General features: G+C 40.5%; 1 protein-coding gene across 2 annotated transcripts in view; it reads right to left on the bottom strand.

Annotated features, from left to right (window-relative positions):
* PARP8 (poly(ADP-ribose) polymerase family member 8) overlaps nt 1-21,567 on the bottom strand; it is a 118,328-nt gene that overhangs the window by 19,163 nt on the left and 77,598 nt on the right. For both annotated transcript variants that reach the window (XM_049794338.1, XM_049794337.1), the window contains 4 exons: nt 19,828-20,392; nt 17,481-17,534; nt 17,285-17,380; nt 4,174-4,266 (listed from right to left, as the gene is read on the bottom strand). In XM_049794338.1, the coding sequence (XP_049650295.1) occupies nt 4,174-4,266; nt 17,285-17,380; nt 17,481-17,534; nt 19,828-20,392 (808 nt within the window). The remainder of the gene's footprint in view (nt 1-4,173; nt 4,267-17,284; nt 17,381-17,480; nt 17,535-19,827; nt 20,393-21,567) is intronic.

A 21,567-nucleotide genomic window follows, 5' to 3' on the forward strand; every position in this document is an offset into this window, starting at 1 on the left:
GACAAAAATAGGTCCAACGAATCAAACCCTCGAACTGCTGAATCCTTTCTGCGAACAGGAATGGGAGCTCAAACAGATCAGGTGTTGTGACCTGGGTGCAGTGCTATCACTAGAGTGAAACTTAGCAAAACTTATTACCTAGGTCCAATGGGACAATGGACAAAACCTCTTATCTAACTCCCTTTAGCACCGTTAAGGTTGTAATCACTTCTGTACTCTAAAGCAAAGCTCTGTAGATATAGAGGTACTATAGAGATCTAGAACAAGCTCCACAGATACGTGCTCCTGCAGATACCTGCAGGAGTGATACCTACATAAAAAACAGAGTGAGAGCTAACCAGGACCACCTCTCATCCCAGCTGTGTTTAAAAGAGAAGTGAGAGCTACTTGTTTGTACTTAATGTACAATGTACATGTAATGTAACATGTAATGTAACATGTAAGTTTGTACCTAATTTTTCCGTAACTTTAGGAAAGCAAAATTCCAGCTATTCAAGGAGTTAGTCAATAGGAGCCGCTGGGACACTGCCCTCAGGGACAAGGGAGCAGAACAGAGCTGGCAGATCTTTAAGGATGCTTTCCATAGAGCACAAGAGCTCTCAATCCCCAGGTGTAAGAAATGAGGAAAGCAAGGCAGGAGACTGGCATGGCTGAGTCAAGACCTGCTGGTCAAACTAAAGGGCAAGAAGGAAATGCACAGGCAGTGGAAGCAGGGACAGGTGTCCTAGGAAGAGCATAGGGATGCTACCTGGTTTGGTAGGGATGGGGTTGGCAAGGCACGGATAGAGCTGAACTTGGCAAGGGGTGCAAAGAATAAAGGCTTCTATAGGTATGTCAGCCAGAAAAAGAGGGCCAAAGAAAGCATCCCCCCCCAATGAAGAAGACTAGCAAACTGGTAACAATGCACAAGGAGAAGGCTGAGGTACTCAACAACTTTTCTACCTCAGTCTTCACTGGCAACCTCTTTTCCCACATCTCGAGTGGATGGACCACAAGATGGGGACTGGGAGACCAAAGTCCCTCCCATTGTAAGGGAAGATCAGGTTTGAGACCACCTGAGGAACTTGAACATACATAAGTCTATGGGACCTGACATAATGCATCCCAGAGTCCTGAGGGAATTGGCTGATGTAGTTGCCAAGCCACTCTCCATCACCTCTGAAAAGTTGTGGCAATCAGGTGAAGTCCCTGGAGACCGGAAAAAAGGAAACATTGCACCCATTTTTACAAAGTGTAGAAAGGAGGACCCTAGTAACTATCAAGCTGTCAGCCTCATCTCTGTGCCTGGGAAGATCATGGAACAGGTCCTCCAAGAAGCTATGCTAAGGCACATGGAAGACAGGGAGGTGATTGAAGACAGCCAGCATGCTTTAACCAAGGGCAAGTCCTGACTGACCAACCTAGTGGCCTTCTATCATAGACTGACTACATCAGTGGACAGGGGAAAAGCTACAGATGTCATCTATCTGGAGTTAAGGCCTCTGACATGGTCCCCCAGAACATCCTTCTCTCTAAGCTGGAGAGAGATGGATTTGATAGGTGGACTGTTCAGTGGATGAGGAACTAGTTGGATGGTCACATCCAGAGGGTAGTGGTCAATGGCTCAATGTCCAGATGGAGATCAGTGATGAGTGGTGTCCCTCAGGGGTCTGTACTGGGACCAGGACTGTTTAATATCTTCATCAATGCCATAGACAGTGGGATTGAGTGCACCCTCAGCAAGTTTGCAGATGACACCAAGCTGAGTGGTGCAGCTGACATGCTGAGGGACAGGATGCCATCCAGAGGAACCTGGACAAGCTCAAAAAGTGGGCCCATGTGAACCTCATGAGGTTCAACAAGGCCAACTGCAAGGTCCTGCACCTGAGTTGGGGTGAGCCCCAGTATGAATACAGGCTGGGAGATGAAGGGATTGACAGCAGCCCTGTGGAGAAGGACGTGGGGGCACTGGTGGGTGAAAAGCTGGATGTGAGCCAGCAATGTGCGCTCGCAGCCCAGAAATCATATGCTGGGCGGCATCAGAAGAAGCATGACCAGCAGATCAAGGGAGATGATTCTGCCCCTCTGCTCTGCTCTTGTGAGACCCTACCTGGAGTACTGCGTCCAGCTCTGGAGTCCTCAGTACAGAAAAGACAGGGGCCTGTTGGGGTGGGTCTAGAGGAAGGCCAAAGAAATGATCAGAGGGATGGAACACCTCTCCTGTGAGGAAAGGCTGAGAGAGCTGGTGTTGTTCAGCCTGGAGAAGAGAAGGCTCTGAGGAGACCTTGTTGAAGCCTTTCAGTGCCTAAAGAGGGCTTAAAAGAACGATGGGGACAAACGTCTTAGTAGGGCCTGTTGTGATAGGACAAGGGGTAATGGTTTTAAACTAAAAGATTTAGACTAGACACAACAAAGACATTTTTTATGATGAGGTGTTGCAGAGGATCCACAGGGGAAATCACGCACAGACCAATGTGATCAAGTGAAATCTATTTACTACAACTTTTAGCACAGTTCTATACCTTATGTGCTTGTGCACGCGCCTTATACAATACTCTAATTGGTACAATACCCTGGTTCACGCAACACTATCTTATCCTCTATTGGCTGTGCAAGCTTCTTCACGAGGTGTCCAGCAGTTACTTATCTCATTCTTCGGCATCCAGGAGTTGCTTGTCAGGCTCTTCTTACCTTCCTTTTTCCCAGCGTACAAGGACGCAGCGTCCTTGTCTGCTCCAGCACTTTGTACACTTATGCTTCGTTCCCACCTAACGGCTGGATTGCTCACATGCCCTCGCCCAGCCAAGAAATCCTCAACAATGAGGGTGGTGAAACACTGGAACAGGTTGCCCAGAGAGGCGGTAGATGCCCCATCCCAGGGAACGTTCAAGGTCAGGTTGGATGGGCCTTTGAGCCATCTGATCTAGTTGAAGATGTTCCCTGCTTATTGCAAGGGGGTTGGACTAGATGATTTTTAAAGGTCCCTTCCAACCCAAACTATTCTATGATTCTAAATGTACATGTAATGTACCATGTAAGTGCCTGAATCAAAAAAAAACCAACTCTAGCTCCCCAGAAACACATAGCTGAAGTCTTCAGAGGACTTCAGGCTGAGGAAGAGTTGGGGCTTCATCGGCATACCTCTCTCCATTTCTTACAAGCTTACAGAGGTATCCCAACGTTTGGTATGCTAGATGTTGCAAATATAGCCATCTAATGGTCTTCAGACATCACAGGAAGAGCTGATGTTTAGATCTCGCAGTCATGTACTGAAGTGAAGAAGCTGGTGTACACTGCTGCAAGTTTCTTCCTTTGAGGACATGCCCATAGGCAGTATTCAGGCTCCCAGATGAATAGTTTATTTCCAGTGGCTAGACTCACTACTGCTAGTTAAAGTTAAGTGAACTGAACGTTTGCTCTTCCAAAAAAACCGTGTTGCTTACTATATAAATGCACAATGAGTGACAGATGTCTAGGAAATCAGAGAGGAATGCACTTTTCCGTAAGATGTGTAAACTTTTAACTGAAGATCTTAAAAGTATCTTAAACATAAGATCTTTTAACTTTTGAATTTACTGTAATCTAAGGTTAAATGGTGATTCCAAAACACAGTTTAAAATACCTTGTTTTAAGGCACATACAGAATTATGAAAGAAAACAGTGATGTGGTTATAACTACATTAATAACTGAACTTAAGACTCAGGAAGCAAACTTATATTAAATTCCTAATACTTGAGAATAGAGAAAAACATCAGTAAGGACTTTCCCACTGTTATTTAATGATCAAAACAACAGATGCTCAGTGGATAGCTGTATCCCAACAGCATGAACAGGAAGTAGCTTATTAATTGTATGAGAGTAGTAATGGCTCATTAGGTGAAAATAAATGGGAATTATCTCCAAATGACAATGGCTGCCTTTATTAACAACCCAGGTGACCTAACTGAATACAACAGAAGAAGAAAACAGACTTACTCTAATTACATGGAAGCAAAACAATGGAAGCACCTCATTAGTACCGTTTGAAAACATCATGCAGAAAACAGTGTATTTACAGCTATAAAAGTGGACAAATAAATAATACTTACCAAACAGTTTTCATATGTGGAATATAAATCAAAATAAATACTAGAAGAGACTGAGAAGACTTAGTATAGAAAATCAGACATGAAATAAGCATTACATAATTCTACCTGAGCCCCAGTTGCAATTTCATCAGCAGCTTCGTTCATCACTCCTAATGTTTGGAAAGCAAATACACAGAGCTCCCGTTCACAAACAGTGGGCTACACAGAGAAAGAAAGTTAATTATATTTTTGTTCTAGTTTGAGATTCTTGGTTTTATCATGTAATACCTATAACAAACCCCAAACACATTTAATGTTAACTTTTTTCTTCAGATATTAACTGCAACATTAATTCCAAATTATGAATACATGTTAATTATTGAGGAAGATACATTAGAGAAGCATTTTAATAATCTGAAGAACAAGTGTTAAGAACTCTAAAACTCTTAAGTACTCACAGAGGCTAAGCTTAAACAAAATCCAAAGAGATTACAAAACCAAAATTACAGGCATAGTACCCAAAGACCTTAACATTATCCTATCGGACTCTGAAAACCTCCTTTATAATTAAAATTAATGGAGAACAAATCCAGAAACTAATGGGGGCACACCCCCTTCATAAATTCAGGTTTAGTCTTCACAGCTTGTTATTCTGCTGATGAGAACACACATAAAAATCTGATCCAGAAGACAAATTTCTTGAAGAAGCTACTTTAAATTTAATTTTTAACTAATTTAACAATTTATTTGTAAACTTTAAGAAAATGTATTATATTTGTATAGAATAAACACTGTATTTGGGAAGGCCACATGTTATTTTAATAAATAAAGGTGCTTCCACTATTTCTTCAGATATTAAAAAAAATAATAAAACCCCCTTGCTGTTGAACCAGTTTTTTGTCTATACTTTTGAAAAATTTAATTCACAATGCCATCACAATGATGAAATTAAAAAATGTATTTAAACTGCATATTGAGTGAGAATTGAGTGTTCTGCCTTCATAAAGCAAGCAAAACAGAAACAAAACCCACAGCTTTAAGTAAAGAGAATAGGCATGACTTCATAGGCTTCCTAATTGGCTACAACCCTTACTGCAACTCCATACTTATTTACAGAAAGATAATTAGCAGATCAATTTTTTAAGGCTCAAGTAATGAATCACATAGTGAATTGTTCTAAGCATTCAAAATGAACAAACAGTTGAAAGAAATACAAGAAAGAAACACAAATTAAAACCTTCCTTACAATTGACCCCAATAAACATAACTTTCTATTACAATATTGAAAACAATAAAAAATATTTTTTGGAAACTATTTCTTTGAATCCATATGATTAAACTGAAACTTAAAACGATCTTTGGTAGGCACTACTGAGCTTTGCAAGTAAAACCTCTGAGTCTAGCTGCCATGATAATCACTAAAGCATTCGTAGTGGTATGCTTTGAAGTTCAAGCCAATGTCTCTAGGAAGCACATGCAGAAATGAAAAAAAATGAATTGAGCACACAAAGAAAACATAAAATTTAGCTGAATTCTGTTTCAGGCAAGAGCTTTGTCAGTAATAAGCATACTGCTGTATTTGTAGTCACTTGTTTCATAGCCCTTAAAATATGCATTTGCTGGGTTTCAAAGACTCAGGACTTCAATAAACATCTGAAATCTACTGCACTGACATATTCTCACATCAGTTGCTTTACAAGAGCTATCATCTTTCAAGTCTAATAGAGTGTCACCCATTTGATTTATTTTATCTGCTATGTTACATTGCATTAGGCAGCAGACGAAGCCTAACATGATCCAATTCGCTCTGCCGTGGCACACTATACAAAATGTATTTATTATTGCCATTATTCTTAGTTTTTCCACATTTGGAAGCTGATTAGATCATTTTCTTAGTTGGGGAAGCATGGTGGCACTGCTACCTTGACTTTCATAATCAACAGTATACACAGACTGCCTTTATTCCAGAGCAAGGGATTGCCCTAGAATAGCAGAGCAATCTAAGTTTAGCCATGCTTGCCATGAAGAAAAGCATTAAGGGAATATTTATTTTTGTTTACAACCTCAACAAAATAAGTTATCCTGAGACTTAAAGATGGCAAAGGGAACACAAGATCTGTCATCTTTGCCCTTGCCCCCAACCTTCTGTGTTATGATCCCAGAAATGTCTGAGCATCTGGAAGAGGGAAGTTAGGAAAATGGTCATTGTACTTATGTTTGGCACTTGAAAGGCCCTTCTTCTCTTGAGTGGACATTGGAGCTAAGATCTTAAGGCTGGAGAACTGTAGATATGAGGAGAAGCAAGACAGGAAAATTTGACCTCTGACAAAGAACAGACGTTACTGTTAGGGTCTATACAATTGTTTTGATTTTATGCATTTGATGAACCTTTATAATCACTGAGTATTTTGGCTCTGCAGTCTAATGGGGAAAACAACTCAAACCCTGAAGCTGTATTGACACTTCAATAGCCTGCCTCCATATATCCACCTGGATGCATTCTAACCCAAACTCCAGCCATTTCAAGAGCACCTTTGGATCCTGTTTCTGAAATTTGTCCCTATTTAACCAAATCAGATGCTCTTAACTTAAATTTCCAAGGCGTGTTAGTAGAGGGTTCCCAGAGATGTTGGCATGGCTGTTTCACTATCTTCCACTCTAGTCATTAGTTAGGTTCAACCATTTAAACTCCTTTCCCTCCAAAATTAAAAGATTGGCTTACAACTAAGAAGCAAACATTTGGAGGGCTTTTGTTTGTCACACGATGGTGACTTATCTATTCAGTGTCACATTTCCATGTTCTGGTTTTGTCCATCATTGTGCATGTGAGAACCAATGAAAATGTATGAAAACTAAGTTAATAAGTCAATTCTAGAAGACAGAGCTTAAAGAAAATCACAAGCTTTATGGGAAAACTGGGATACAAGGTTGCTCTTACGCTGCTGCTTATGTTTTCCATACTGCCCCTGTGTTTCCCCTATGGTGTCTGCCTGTCTCTTCTCTTGTAATAGGATGTGAGTCCTTGAGACGGGAACAGTCTTATTCTGACTTCATATCATAAATACAAGAAATGTCCCTAGCCACAGTAAATAAACAAGAACACCACCACTAACACATTTATAAAAGCTATGTTGTTCCAATGTCATTTTTGGATACTCTTATTTTGGTTCAAGTACACGTGCTATTCAGCAAGCTGAACTTTCTAAGAACTTTTGTGTATGTACATGAAAGTATATACATGTTCTTACTGATGTGGATCCACATCCACAAAGGTACAGAATATCCAACTTCTATTAGATTACTAGTTTCCATTGTTTTCAAAGGGAAAATACACGACAAAATAAGGCTTATACACTTAAGTGTATACTTCCGAATGTGAACCTAATCTTAGGTGCACACAGAATTTTACAGATAACCACCATCAGCTTGAAGGCATGCAGAGCTGCCTTGCTGGGCAACTTTGTTTTCCACTACCTGAAGAGGGCAGCTGTAACTTCTTTTCAACAACAGCAGCTGCTAGTGGTCTCACATATACTTTATTTTATTCACTTGGAAAGGAGAAAGTTAATATAAAGCCATTGACTTCCACAAAACTATTAGCTAACTGAAGATCATTGGTGCTGAGAGATTATTTAAAAGGATAATTATTCCAGCAGGGAAAAGCCAGAAGAAAATAAGAGCTGGGCAGTTAACCTGAGACTGCAAATGCTTGGAAGCAGAAGGCACTGACAGAAGCAGAAAGCATTTTTGAGTTTTTGACATTTTCAGACTTTTCCTTTAGCCACCCCCATTCTTTGCATGCTCACCATGCAGCTACCCAACTGCTGCTGTGATGAAAATGGTCTCAGAGTTTCCGCATGTAACAATGCAAGTGTCACTTCTTACAGAGTGACTGTTAATGGCAGACAGGCAAACCACCTAGGTACTGTAATATATTCTGCTTCCTGGACTCACACACTACTTAAAATATTTCCTGGACATTCTTTCAATTTGAAAAAGCTGAAAATTTCATAGTCGATACTGACCTATCTTGCCACTTTCTAATGTGTGCTGTGGCTGTGCTCCGAAGTGGAATGTGCCACCCTTTCCTGTATCCTGTCTTCCTGAGGGATGTCACACAGACACTAATGAGGCCGCAACATGACTGACACACCTAAAAACTCTTGATCTAAAAAGAGAAGCTCGGGGAAGGCACATAGCCTCACTTACTGCTAACATAACAAATGGTAAAGGTGAAAACATTAGTGACCACTTCACTTCTCTTAATGAAGGCAACAGGCATGGAGACGAAAAGTAACTTTGAATCTCTGTTTCCTGCTTTCAGCCATGGCAATTGTTAGTTTTTCCAAAGGAGAAACTTCCTGTTCTGGTCTCTGGTGGTGCCGGTCACAGCAGGCTGGATGTGAGTCAGCAGTGTGCCCTGGCAGCCCAGAGGGCAAACCCCATCCCGGGGTACATCAGAGACAGACAGCATCGCCAGCCGGTCAAAAGAGGGGATTATCCTGCTGTATTCAGCACTGGTGGGGGCCTCACCTTGGGTGCTCTGTGCAGGTCTGGGCCCCACAATTCAAGAAGGATGTGAAGGTCCTTGAATGCACCCAGAGGAGAGCAGCAAAGCTGGTGAGAGGGCTGGAAGGAATGTCCTGTGAGGAGCAGCTAAGGATTTGGGGCTTGTCTAGTTTGGAGAAGAGGCGGCTGAGGGGCGACCGCATTGCTCTCTGCAGCTTCCTGAGGGGGAAAGCGGAGAGGGAGGTGCTGAGCTCTTCTCCCTGGGATCCAGTGATAGGACATGTGCCAATTGTTCAAAGCTGCATCAGGGGAGATTTAGACTGGACATTGGGAAGCGTTTCTATACCGAGAGGGTGGTCAAACACTGGAACAGGCTTCCTAGAGGGGTGGTCAATGCCCCAAGCCTGTCAGTGTTGAAGAGGCGTTTGGACAATGCCCTTAATAACATGCTTTAGCTTTTGGGCAGCCCTGAAGCGGTCAGGCGGTTGGACTAGATGACTGTTGTAGGTCCCTTCCAGCTGAAAGAGTCTATTCTATAGTATAAGCTTACTTATAGTATAAAGTCAAGCTAGTGTAAGCTCTACATAGGTATACACACTGCCAAAGAGCAGGAATATATTTAAAACCCAATCTCACTGTAAACCTGTAAGGTAACCTGTCTGAATAATCTCACAATATTCATGTGACAGGTGGAACATGCCTCTGAAAGATGTGGGAGATACCACAGTGGTAAGCAGATACAACCTGTAGAAAGATGAGAGTAGACTGAGGCTGAGTAAGAAATGTCAGCTGTTCTGTTTGGTTTTGTTTTGGCCGATCCAGATTTTACTTTCTGCTTTTCATTTTTTGTGCATTCTTGGGCAGCTTATACATTATTTTTTAAAAATTTTTACTTCCCAGATATACAAATAGATGGCAAATAAGCAAACATTATGGAGTGCTAGCTGGGCAAGGTTCACTTTGCTAAGTTCTTGGCGATGCTGAAAGCTATACCGCAGCCATTTTACTCTCTTAGTAAAAAATAAAGCGACTTAAATCTATTCTACTAAAGTAGTGGTTGTGACTGGAGAAGCTTTTTTCATAAAAACAGACACAACCAGCCTATACTGTGGAGTAATGGTAAGAAGGACCATGGTGTTATTCCACAAGAACCCTGGAATTCCATAAGCATCTTGGCTAAACTCCAGCCCAGCTAAACGTATTTGTACACCTACACTTTTCATCATATGATGTTTATTCTACCCAAAAAACCTCCCAACTGTTCCAGCAGTTTCTGGAACATCAATGCTACTGTGTTTCAGTGGTGGCTAAGAATCTTATATTCAAAGGACAGAGAAATCCAAGACCTCTTCAAGTCAACAGGAACTCACCAAGGCCAAGATTTCACCAATAATGAATAAATCATAACTCAGCACTGTGGGATGAAAAACACTCTAAAAAGGTAAGCTTACTAATATAAGAACATATATATTAGAATTAACAGACTGTCCTTTTACAGCTAAATACAAACAACAGGTATTTCAAATATTGTTTTACAGCATGTTACCATTCATATTTTATGAGCAAAACTTTAAACAGCAGAGTTGTCTGTACCAGAGTGCAAATTTCAAAGAAACTAGCTTGAATTTATTTTAGTTTTGCTGAGTTTTTTACTATTTCCTACTTTGTTCTGAAGAGGCCTCAGACTGAGGCACATCAACACAAGATGGCACTCTAAAGAGAAGTCTTGACTGAAAGAATAATTATTGATACAGAGAGGTTTTTTTATCACCTTATTTAATACATTCCGAGATTTTTTTGACCTGTATAATTGTCTCACAGGTCTTTAAAATCCACTCAATGATGCTGTTTTACCAATGGTTTTAGTATTTGTAAATGAGGAATTCGGGAAGGCATAGACAGTAACATAGACATTAGCCACACAAATTATACTATGGAAAAGCTGAGTATGATCACAGAATTACAGAATGATTGAGGTTGGAAGGGATCTCCAGTGGTCATCTGGTCCAGTACCCCTGCTCAAGCAGTTGCCCAGGACTGTGCCCATATGGCTTTTGAATGTCTCCATGGATGTGGACTCCACAACCTCTCTGGGCAGCCCGCTCCCATGCTCAGTCACCCTCAGAAAAGGTGAAAAAGGTAGAAAAGTGTTTTCTGATGATCCAACGGGACCTTCTGTGTTTCAGATTGTGCCCACTGCCTCTTGTCCTATCTCTGGGCACCGCTGAAAAGAACCTGGCTTCATCCTCTTTGCACCCTCCCTTTGGGTATTTACAGACATTGGTAAGATCCTGCTTGAGCCTTCTCTTTTCCAGGCTGAACAGTCCCAGCTCTCTCAGCCCTTCCTCCTATGTAAGATGCTCCAGTCCCTTAATCATCTTAGTGGCCCTTCCCTGGACTCTCTCTAGTAGCTCCATCTCTCTCTTGTATGGAGGAGCCCAGAACTGGACACAGTACTCCAAGTGTGGCCTCACCAGTGCTGGGTAGAGGGGAAGGATCATCTCCCTCCACCTGCTGGCAATTCGATTGTTTAATGCAGCTCAGAATACCATTAACCTTCCTCACCGCAAGAGCACATTCCTGGCTCAGGTTCAACTCGGTGTCCAGCCGGACCCTCAGGTCCTTTCCTGCCAAGCTGCTTTCCAGCTGGGTGGCCCCCAGTATATACTGGTGTCTGGGGTTGTTCCTCCCTAGATGCAGGACTTTGTACTTCTCCTTGTTGAACTGCATGAGACTCCTGGCAGCCCATTTCTCCACCCTGTCAAGGTGCCCATCACTCTGGAGTATCACTCACTCCTTCCAGTTTTGTATCACCTGCAAAAAGGCTGAGGGTACACTCTTCTCCATCATCCACATGATTAATGAAGATACATACAGGACTGGACCCAGCATTGACCCCCGAGGTACACCACGAGTTGTTGGCCTCCAACTAGACTTTGTGCCACTGATCTTCACCCTCTAGGCCTGGCCATTCAGCCAGTTTTCAGTCTACCTCACCACCTCCTCATCCAGCCCATGCATCAACAGCTTGTCTATGAGGATCTTATGAGAGACAGTGTCAAAGGCCTTACTGAAATCCAGGTAGACAATATCCACTGCTTTCCTGTCATGTTCCAGACCAGTCACTTCATCATAGGAGTTTATCAAGTTGGTCAAGCATGACTTCCCATTGGTGAAGCCATGCTGACTACTCCTGCTGATTTTATTGTCCTTAATGTGCCTGGAAATGGTTTCCAGACTTAGCTGCTCCATCACCTTCCCAGGGATCGAGGTGAGGGTGACCAGCCTGTAGTTCTGTGGGTCCTCCCCTTCTTGCCCTTCTTGAGAGAGGAGTTACGTATACTTTCCTCCAGTCTTTGAATGTGATAATACATGATCATATATTTTTATTATACTTCTTTTAATCAGATCCTTAAATATAATAACCACTTTTGTTAATGACTCATGATCTCATTATATTTAGATGTTTGTAATAGAAGTACATGCTGAATTCCTAAAACAAAATATCTCTGTACTATTACAGCAGCAAAACTATTGCATTACTAAAATGCAACTTAGTCCTTCCCTAGAATATTATTATCAGCTCTAGAGTAACAGGAAGATTTTCATATGGCATTAAAAAAAAACATTAATAGCCTTCCAACACAGAACCAGATAATGCTGAAGTTTCTTTACTACATTATTATTATCTGCTTTGGAAAATACATTTTTTTAGCTAGATGAACCAAATCATATGGTTGAAAAATGCCTTTGGAGGTCAGTGTTTATTCTCTCATACAGGACTAGCTTTATCTGAACTTTATCTGAAGTTTTAGATAAAGCTAAAATTAGCTTTCTCTAAAGCTTTACCAAGCACCAGAACAGGTTGCCCAAAAAGGTTGTGGAGTCTCTATCCTTTGAGATTTTCAAAAGCCAGTGAAAGGCAGTGCATGAAACAAGCTCCAGTTTCAGAGGCTTTTCACTAGAGACACCTGTCCCATGGGAGAATATCTCAGTACTTCAGAATGGACTTTGTGGAGTTTGTTAAAATTTCCTAAGTTTACTTCTAATATTTAGTCTAATATGGTAGTTTGACAGAAATCAGGACAATCTATTTAACTATTTTGACAACACATTTGTGAATGATACACCATTTGAAAACGTCAGGAAAAAAGCATTCTAAAATATGTTTTTGAAACAATTCAAATCTAGCCATTAATTACAAACAAATAATAGTCCCTTTCTCACTCATCTAAATAACTTCTCTGTTGAGAACAAATTCAAAGACAGTAACACAAAGCTAACAATTCAAATGAGCACACTCTTATTGTTTTCAGTAGGTTTACCAGGTCTGCCTTCTCCATGTCTCCTCAGCACAAAACCTGTGTCTGACCCTGTACTTCCCACTGTTTTTCAAAGCTGAGCAAAGAGCTACTTCAGATGAGACCGATGACAGAGCTCCTGAGAGCTGCACAGCACGGGTCGCCCTGCAGGAGCATGCACTGTGATTCTTTACATGAGGTAAGGGAGCTGTTTGGAAGTAAAGGCTGCAGTCCCAACCCTCGCTAATGATTTCAAAGCTCTTTCTTAATCCTTCTAGGAAGAGTGAAATATGTAGGATTCAGATCACCGTTAGGAATAACCACACAAAATAGTATGGTTTACATTATGCCAGAGGTTAAATAATACTTTTTCTTCTTAGGATCCATGTATTCACTGAATTTTCCCTGTGCTTTGCAGAAAGACTGCAAATCATGCCATACAGTGATTTCAGGGAATTTGCAGGTTTTGGTGGCAGTCTATGTAAGTGTGTATCTCTAAATAGCCAATTTAGCTTTTATAACTTTGGATGCACTGTAAATAATCATTAGATCTCACTGTGCTCTTGAAACAAATACTAAAGAAACATGCTATGATGAGAAATTACATTCACCCTTATCTCATATGGTAAAGGTATAAACCACTACAGGAAAGCATTGACTACTTCAATGTTGGGTTATTTTTTAAAAAGGGGATGGAATGAAGCAATGGACCATGGACCTTTATAAAGAAGAGTGTTACAGTTTCACAATGTATTATAGTATTTTTCTAAGACTCCTTCCTTTCCAGAGAACCTTTGTCCTTCACCTTCACAGTAATATAGCTGCAGTTCCTTGTGAAAGCATTAGGTTTGTGAGTGTTTTGAAGTTACCCCATCTACATAACATGTTTTTATCTACACACACACCTGTGGATTACACACAGGACTGTATCTGTAATTCTGGTCCTCTGTACTTCAGGGAACTTCTTGAGCTCAAAAGAAAACTGGTTGTTCTGAAAGATCCATACTTTGCTCCATAAAGAAATTCCCAAGAGAAATCTAAGAATTTTGTACTTATTCATCCTCATTAAGTCATTAAGGTAGCCTCTTTCTTTATCCTCAGTAAATGACTAAGATAGCCTAACCACATCCAAAGATTCCTGTGTACAACAGGATTCCTGAACCAGGAGGGAACATTTGCATGATTGGATTAGTACCATCGGCTCTGGAGCAAGACAGGTGTCCACTGTAAGAGCATAAAGCCAAACATATGCGATTGCATTATGCAGCTGTTCTGCAGCAGACATCTTCCATATGATGGTATGTCTGCCATGTGCATCTAGTGTCTATATTAAGCTATGCAAAAAGACACATCTTGTTGTCATCAAGTTGCTCTTATGGGAAAGAAGATGTCAAGATTTTAAGAAAGCAAAGTAAACTGAAATAGATATTAAAAACAGAACACCCTCTAGAAAAAGTTATCTCAGAAAAAGAAACACAATACCGAAAAGAAAGCTTGTGCCAACAGAGACTGACTTAAAGATACTTTATAACTATGATGAAAACATAGCCTGTAGAGCAAATCTGCAGAAGGGAAAAACTTTATCTCTCAGTTTCACTGGGTATCTTCAGCTGTCCTGAGGATGAGACATCTGACTTATGCAAGTCATTAATATCCAGCACAAAAAAATACACCCCAAAAATGACAGTTTACAGGATTAAAAGAATGTAATTATTGTGTGATGGCAACTGTTGAGTTTTTTAAACTGCATTTCAAGACAATTAATTAAACTACACTATAGTTCAGGAAAGGTTTCAGGCTTACATACTGGAGGATTACACAATCAAATACCTTACTGGCTTCTTTGTAATTGTGTAAAACTCCATTAAATACCAGAAAATCAAGCCTCGATACATTTTAAAATAACATCTGAAGCAATAACTTTGCTATGCTTTTATAAATTCATATGCCTTCTTTGTCATTGAAAAGAAGGTCAAAAGGTAGAAGGGAAACTCATCGTTAAGGATACACACACCCAAACATGACCCTGTGCGCATCTGTGTGGAGGAACTATTCTTTAAAGGAAAAGACTGGTGAACCATCCAGAGTTATTTAGTCTGTGGCATCTCCTGTGATACAACCAGCTACAGATAGAGCCTATCTAAGTAATGCCTTTGAGATATGGACATCTGTGGAAAACGGGATCTAGACACACAATCTAAAAATATAAACAGACCGTAGCAAGGTTCTGATCATTACGAAACCTGATGAAGTTACTGTGGTAGCAAAAGTACGAGCACTCTACAGCCCTTTATGAAGGCTAGGGGTACTACATATGGGATCCATTAAGTGACGTATGGCGAGATTGTATGTAGCCTTACCTTAAATGAAAGCCCACCGCATTCTGTTTAATAAAGTACTGTATTTCTGAGATACGCTGTTGCAGCAGTATTAAGCATAAAGTGCTCTCTTCCAGTTGGGTCATTCTTTATTCTCTTTATATACATTATATATATATCTGTACATATGTGTATGTGTGTGTGCAGCTGAAGCATGTAAAGAAACACTACAATTGACTACTTTAGGTGGCCTCTGCCAGAGTCCTCAGCAGAGTGAAGCGTAAATTTACTTAAGACCCTTTGGCAAGCTCATGCTTGATTCACACTGAGATCCTTTCTCACCTTCTACAGAACTGCAAACTCATTAATGGCTCTATATTGCTTATTGAGTCATTCAAGCATACACAGAGCATGCTAGATTTCTTCCCTCTATCTCCCTTCTCCCTGGGTTATATAATGACACTCCTTCATTTTTGCAAAGCTTGCTAGGTTTTGCTGCTTGCAAAGGCACTGATATGTTTAGTGGCAAACATGTTTGCATTCTCCTCTGTTTTGAAGTGCTGAAAAACTCTCAAACAGCTAAAATGACCCCTCTTTAAGCTGCAGACAGAGAAAAGTAATTCTGAGGGGTTTTAATCTCTAAGGTGGGAAAGCAAGAAGAATTAAGATTTTTTTATTTAGAGCAGACAACTTTCCATTCTGTTTTCTTTTAATAGTTCATCATGTGAACAGGAATAAATCCTACTGTTTCCTTTTGTCCTATGGACAATAGATAAACCCCAGTAATTTAAATTATTGCATTATCCAAACTTTACTCACTCTCCAAACATTACTGACTTTGTCTTATGATGTCACAGGTAACATGCATAGCAGTGCATTCAAAGATGAACAACAAGGAACTGATGCCTTTTCTACAGGCTTCTAATCAAGGTTTGGTTTCAAAAGTACAGAGGTTTAACCATGACTTGATATGGTGTTAACTGAATACGTAGATGCTTTCGGAAATCCTATTAGCAGCTTACTTGCATACCCTGTCTACAGTCAGAATGCCTGACCATGGTGCCAGGGTGTCATGGGGGATGATGCTGAGGTGACTTTTGCTACCCTGTAAGCAATAACCTTCCTGAATTTAGTTCCATGGAACTATCATAGATGATGTCTGCTTCAAGGTACTTGCTCGCCACACTGTGGGGAAATTGGCAGGTGTCAGACCATTCAAACGCTGCTGTTAGTTTTCCATGGCTTTAAGCTTTTAAGGATACTCAGGTTTCCATAGGATTCAGGACAGGTGAAAAAAGGAGGACTCTAAACTGCAAGATCAATCCTAAAAGTAAGAAAATTTTTTCTCCTAACATACTCTTTCACAAAGCTGCACTGATTCAGTAGCTCCAGGCAGAGTGTGTCTCTCATGACCCATCTTACTCTTTTTCACTGTATGCATTCACCAACAGCATGAGAGGGTACGACATTCAGCATGCAGAATTCCTAGTTCCCAGTTATACAGGAATGAAAGGAAGGAAAAGCTGCCTAAGTGGCTAGACTTTGGGCATACTGAACCACAACAGTGCCCCTGGACTAGGTCACTGCTATATCAGACACTTCACAGAGCACCTCCTTCTACTGCCTTTTTTATCACATTATGGACAATGGCTCATCCCAGTGGCCCATGAGCAAAAGACTGTCGGAACTTCACAGCCTTGTGGCATTAACACCAGTGTATCTAAATACCCCGGCTATGGTTTGCTAAGAGCTCAAGGACTGAGGTGACCCTAAGCTTTTAAAAGAATGCTAGAGGACCTGGAAACCACTCTAATGCACTTCCTCTGTCTCATCTGGTTGTGACTACTGTAGCACAATCGTGTTCAGTGAAATACAGCCCAGCTTCTGCGATATTATACAAGCCTGATTTCCATCTCCCTTGCTTGCAATACATTTTTTCAAATTTATAGCAAAATCTTGTTAATATGCACTATATTTTTGCATCTTAAAAGGATATTAGGATGAAATGCATCTGAAATAATTCAATAGTTTTGTAACAGGTTAGTATGGTCCACTGCTATTTAAGGCACTATAAAATGCATTGTTTATCCCAGCAAGCACACCACTTACCCTCAGCATAGGGCCATTCTGGAACACATGGGGTTCATCACAAACTACACAGTATTCATTCAATACTGGTATCCGCTGCTCAGCAAATTCAATAGTCTGAGAACAATGAAAATGAAAATAACATCTGCTTAAAAATAATTAACAGTCAGCTCATGCTCCTCAGTGCTTCATAAATGGGTAAGATATGACATCCTACCTGCACAAGAAAGCCACGGTCTCGTACCGGAATGCATTTTGCACCATAGTTTTGCTGCAAGGAAAAAGTTGAGGCAACTTCAGTGTTGGTAGACTAATTATAAGGAAATGGTAAAATATTTGTATTTTTTGCATGCAAATATGTTAATTAAACAATACTTGCATCTAAAAATATCTCTCATTTGCATAAACCAGCCATTACAAATAATCAATCCTTTTACTGTTTGCTGGGTGTGGGGTAGATTTTTAGCATTTCTTCTCAGTTCTTAAATCTGATGAGGTTTTGTATCTCCGCATCCCAAAAACTTTAATCTCAAATGGAAACACCAGTGCCTTCATTCCTTTCTAATAAACTGGCATTTGGTAACTTCAACTAAATTTTAACTGTGTATGGTGTATTCAAATATGGGCTATCTGTTTGGGCTGGAAAGACGAATGTAACTCTCAGAACGGCTTAAGATCTTTTTCTTTTGTATTTACTAAGATCTCATTTCTGTAAGCACCACGCTAACAGATCTCTGTGCTCAGATCCCACTCAAATTCTTTCTGCCTTTTTCTTTCAACACACAGCAATAAATTAGAAGGAACTTCTGCTACAGGAGTCAGTAAGGTACAAAATTCCCTCTAAGCTGACATCTATCTCAATCAAACCTTGTTTTGAATATGGGTCAGATCAGCTCCATGTACAGCTTTTTTTGATTTTGTTTATGGGCTTATTTCCTTTCATTTCTCTAAGTGCTTAATTGGGAAACTTTTCTTTTTTCTCTCCTGGGAAACAATCGTCCTAATTGTATGCATACATGAGACTGAAATACTGTAGCTGAGAACTGAAGAGAAGTTAGGGTCCCAATTCATCACTTTCACATTCCACTGACTTTGAACTGCAGTTAAGCACCCAGGCTATCCATATATCTGGTGCCTGTACGTAAAATGTAAAATGCATTGTTGATGTCTTTCCACTAACATCAGTCAAACTGCACCTGACCATGTATGTGATGATTCTGCCTCAAAGCAAATGCATTCTAGCAATAAATTACTGGTAGTTTTTATAGACTGCCAAGCAGGCTTTGCTTTCTTCCATACCAGCTGATAACATCAGTAATGAAACCACTAACTCAGCTTTTCATTATCTTATCAAAATCAATGGGACTTTTCCTAGTAACTTCAAGAGAGAAAAGTGTTGCTATGTTAAGACATCCTCTGCTGATTCAGAAAAAAAATGCATCTCTAAACTGTGACAAGTAAAAAGTTTGTTGGCTCACCTTAAATTAATAGTGCTGTGCACATTACAGGAATCAACTTCACAGCATGTATATAAATGATTTTATGATAGTCTATCACTGCTTTTAGATCTGATGAGTATAGCTCAGAGCTTATTAAACTAATTTACCATGAGAAATAGCACACTAAATGTAATTTCATTATTCAGAATGCACTATTTTGAATATATGTATGGCATTTCAAGCAAGAATAAGCTTTTTCTTGCTGAGAACGTCAAGTTACCACCGGGCTAAGAAAGTGGAGAGAACTGTCTCCTCAGTGTCTCTCCCCAGATTTAACACATAAAACAGACGGTTGCCTTGAAAAAGTGCAAACAGACCTACTCTTTCCTCTAAAGTATAAAAGCCATCTCGTAAGAGGCAGAAGAATTAATTTTGAGCACTTTCTTAAATTTAAGAATATGAGCTACCCTTTGTTTTCCCAGTCAATCATGTCTCTGGGGAAAGAAAGGGGGTCAGTGTAGACCTAGATCCTTCCCCAACCTCCAGCTGCCACCAGCACGTTTGAAGGTTAAACCTTTCACAAAGCACAAATGTGCAAGAGGTGAGCTAAATCATGACTGCATTCCTTCCACTATGATGATTATCACAGATGCAAAGACCAGAAGGAGAGGTGACTTGGCACCCAAGCAAGCCCATGGACAGTTGCTTCCCCCGCAAAGCAAACAGTGAAATGAGAAAAGACCTGTGTGACCAAGCCAATTTCGCAGCACAGAAGCTCATACTCTCCCTTCTTCCTGCAGCAAGAAAGGAGGCAGGGAAGGGAGTGGATGATTGAACTCTTCCCATGGCCAGTAGGTACACTGAGCTGTAATCAACATGACACGTAAAATCTCTGTCTTGACCTAAGCAAATTATGGCTTTGTAACTTAAATATATGTGCATGCACAGTTGTTTGAATCCTCCTTAAAAAAGCTGACTCCATTGCTCTTGTCTTCCAATTTATTCAATATATCCAATATATTCACTACATGTGTCCTAAGTATTAATGCCTTTGCATAACAAGCATAATGGCACATTTGGAAAATAATAGGAGGAAAATGAGCAGACAAAAAAAATATTACGCACAGCAGCCTGTGAAGGTGATGATGAAGATGGTGTTAAGATACCAATAAGCCCTGAGGTAAGAGAGAGCCTCCTGCTCTCTGCTATGGTGGACTCCTTGAAAGGTTCCATTTTGGATGATTTAGGGGCATTGGAGTAAGTCTTGCTGAGTAACTTGTGATTCTTAAATCCATCCAATTCTTCCATTCTAAGATTACTGGAGTAGGACCTGCTTAAAAGTTTGTGGGGCTTCAAGGTGCTGTTGTGCTCACATCGAGGGTCCCCAGAACACGATCTACTTAATAGCTTATGGGGCTTTAAAGTGATGCACTCCTCCTGTTTGACGGACGCAGGGCAAGAACGGTTCAACAGTTTGTGCGATTTAATAGCCATTGTCTGTTCAGCCCTAGGGTCACTCGACAACGAGCGGCCAAAGGTTCTGTGAGATTTTGTGGCACACATATCCTCCGCCTTCACTGTGCTAGAGCAAGTCCTTCTGAGTAGCTTGTGAGTTTTGGAGATGCCATCCTGTTCTGACTTCAGTTTCGATTTGTTTTTACCACACCCAGGTGGAGGATAACTTGGCGACCTTAAAAATAAAGGAGAAGACATAGTTGGAGAGTAATCAAAATCTTGTGCAAATCAAGCAAGACCACACATATATAAAAGTCTTTGTGTCACCTGTTTTTATGTACGTCACTAGTGATAAACACAGCCCAACATTAAAAAAATGAGTAATTGTAGGTAGGACTAATTTTCCAATACCAAATAGACATCTTACTCCTATTTACATTCAAGCTCATCGATCAAAAAGATGACTGGCTGCTTAAGCAGAAGTTAGAGCTGTATCCTTACAGCTCTTTGTAAAGGTCTCTACATCTCTAAACAAACTATTTATTCAGGAAATGATCTTTGAAATGAAAACCACATATTTCACGTGAGATCATAACACATTTTCCTTATCAAAATCTATCTTTCCTATGCAATGATCATGGCATGTTCCCATTAGAGTTATTGTCTTCTGGACACAGCATAACAAATTCTATGTCTAGATCCAACAGAAGATACAATGAGCAGTGAAACTTGCAGGCAGTAAATCAAATTTAATTCAGCTGAAATGAACATTATATTTAAAAACCTCATAATAATCTAGGCGCTTTGTGGAAGACAATTTGATGCCCTTCTTTCCTGTTTTAGACAAATTCTAGCTCTGTAACACTAGAAATGAGAATGTGAGGGATCTAAATTATGAATGCAGAAAGTAAATAACAAAATGTTTTTATGAAACAACGTTCATACTAACTGTCACATTTCCATAAGGTTCACATTTGCCTGTCCTTGCAAAGCAAGAACATGTAACAGGTATGCTGAACCATTTTTCTATGCTTTATAAGCAATCCTGATCTTTGGAGTGTTCTGGGGGCTTGGCTTGAATAGAAAAGAAGTGAAACCCCAAAGGGAGAGGTTGGCAGGTTTCCTCACCCTGTTAGCAAGTGGTGACAGCAGAAGACGCATGTGGAGGTTGCTGACTCACTTTTGCAGTTGGCTTACCACCACCCTCCTGCAGACAGGAGGCAGGAAGAGGAGGTAGGTAGCTCTATAGAGAGAGGGGGTCCCTGCATTTGGGCTGAGCCATCTTGGGACAGGCACTGCAGCAGCAGCCAATCAAGAGAAGATTGGGCTGGCTCTTGTATGCCGTTTCTGAATAAAACCAAACGCCAAGTTACAGCCTGCACTAGGCAATGGTGTGTGGCATGGTAGGGA

This window comes from Accipiter gentilis, chromosome Z (genome assembly GCF_929443795.1).
Source record: "Accipiter gentilis chromosome Z, bAccGen1.1, whole genome shotgun sequence".
In the NCBI taxonomy this organism is placed as follows: Eukaryota; Metazoa; Chordata; class Aves; order Accipitriformes; family Accipitridae; genus Astur; species Astur gentilis.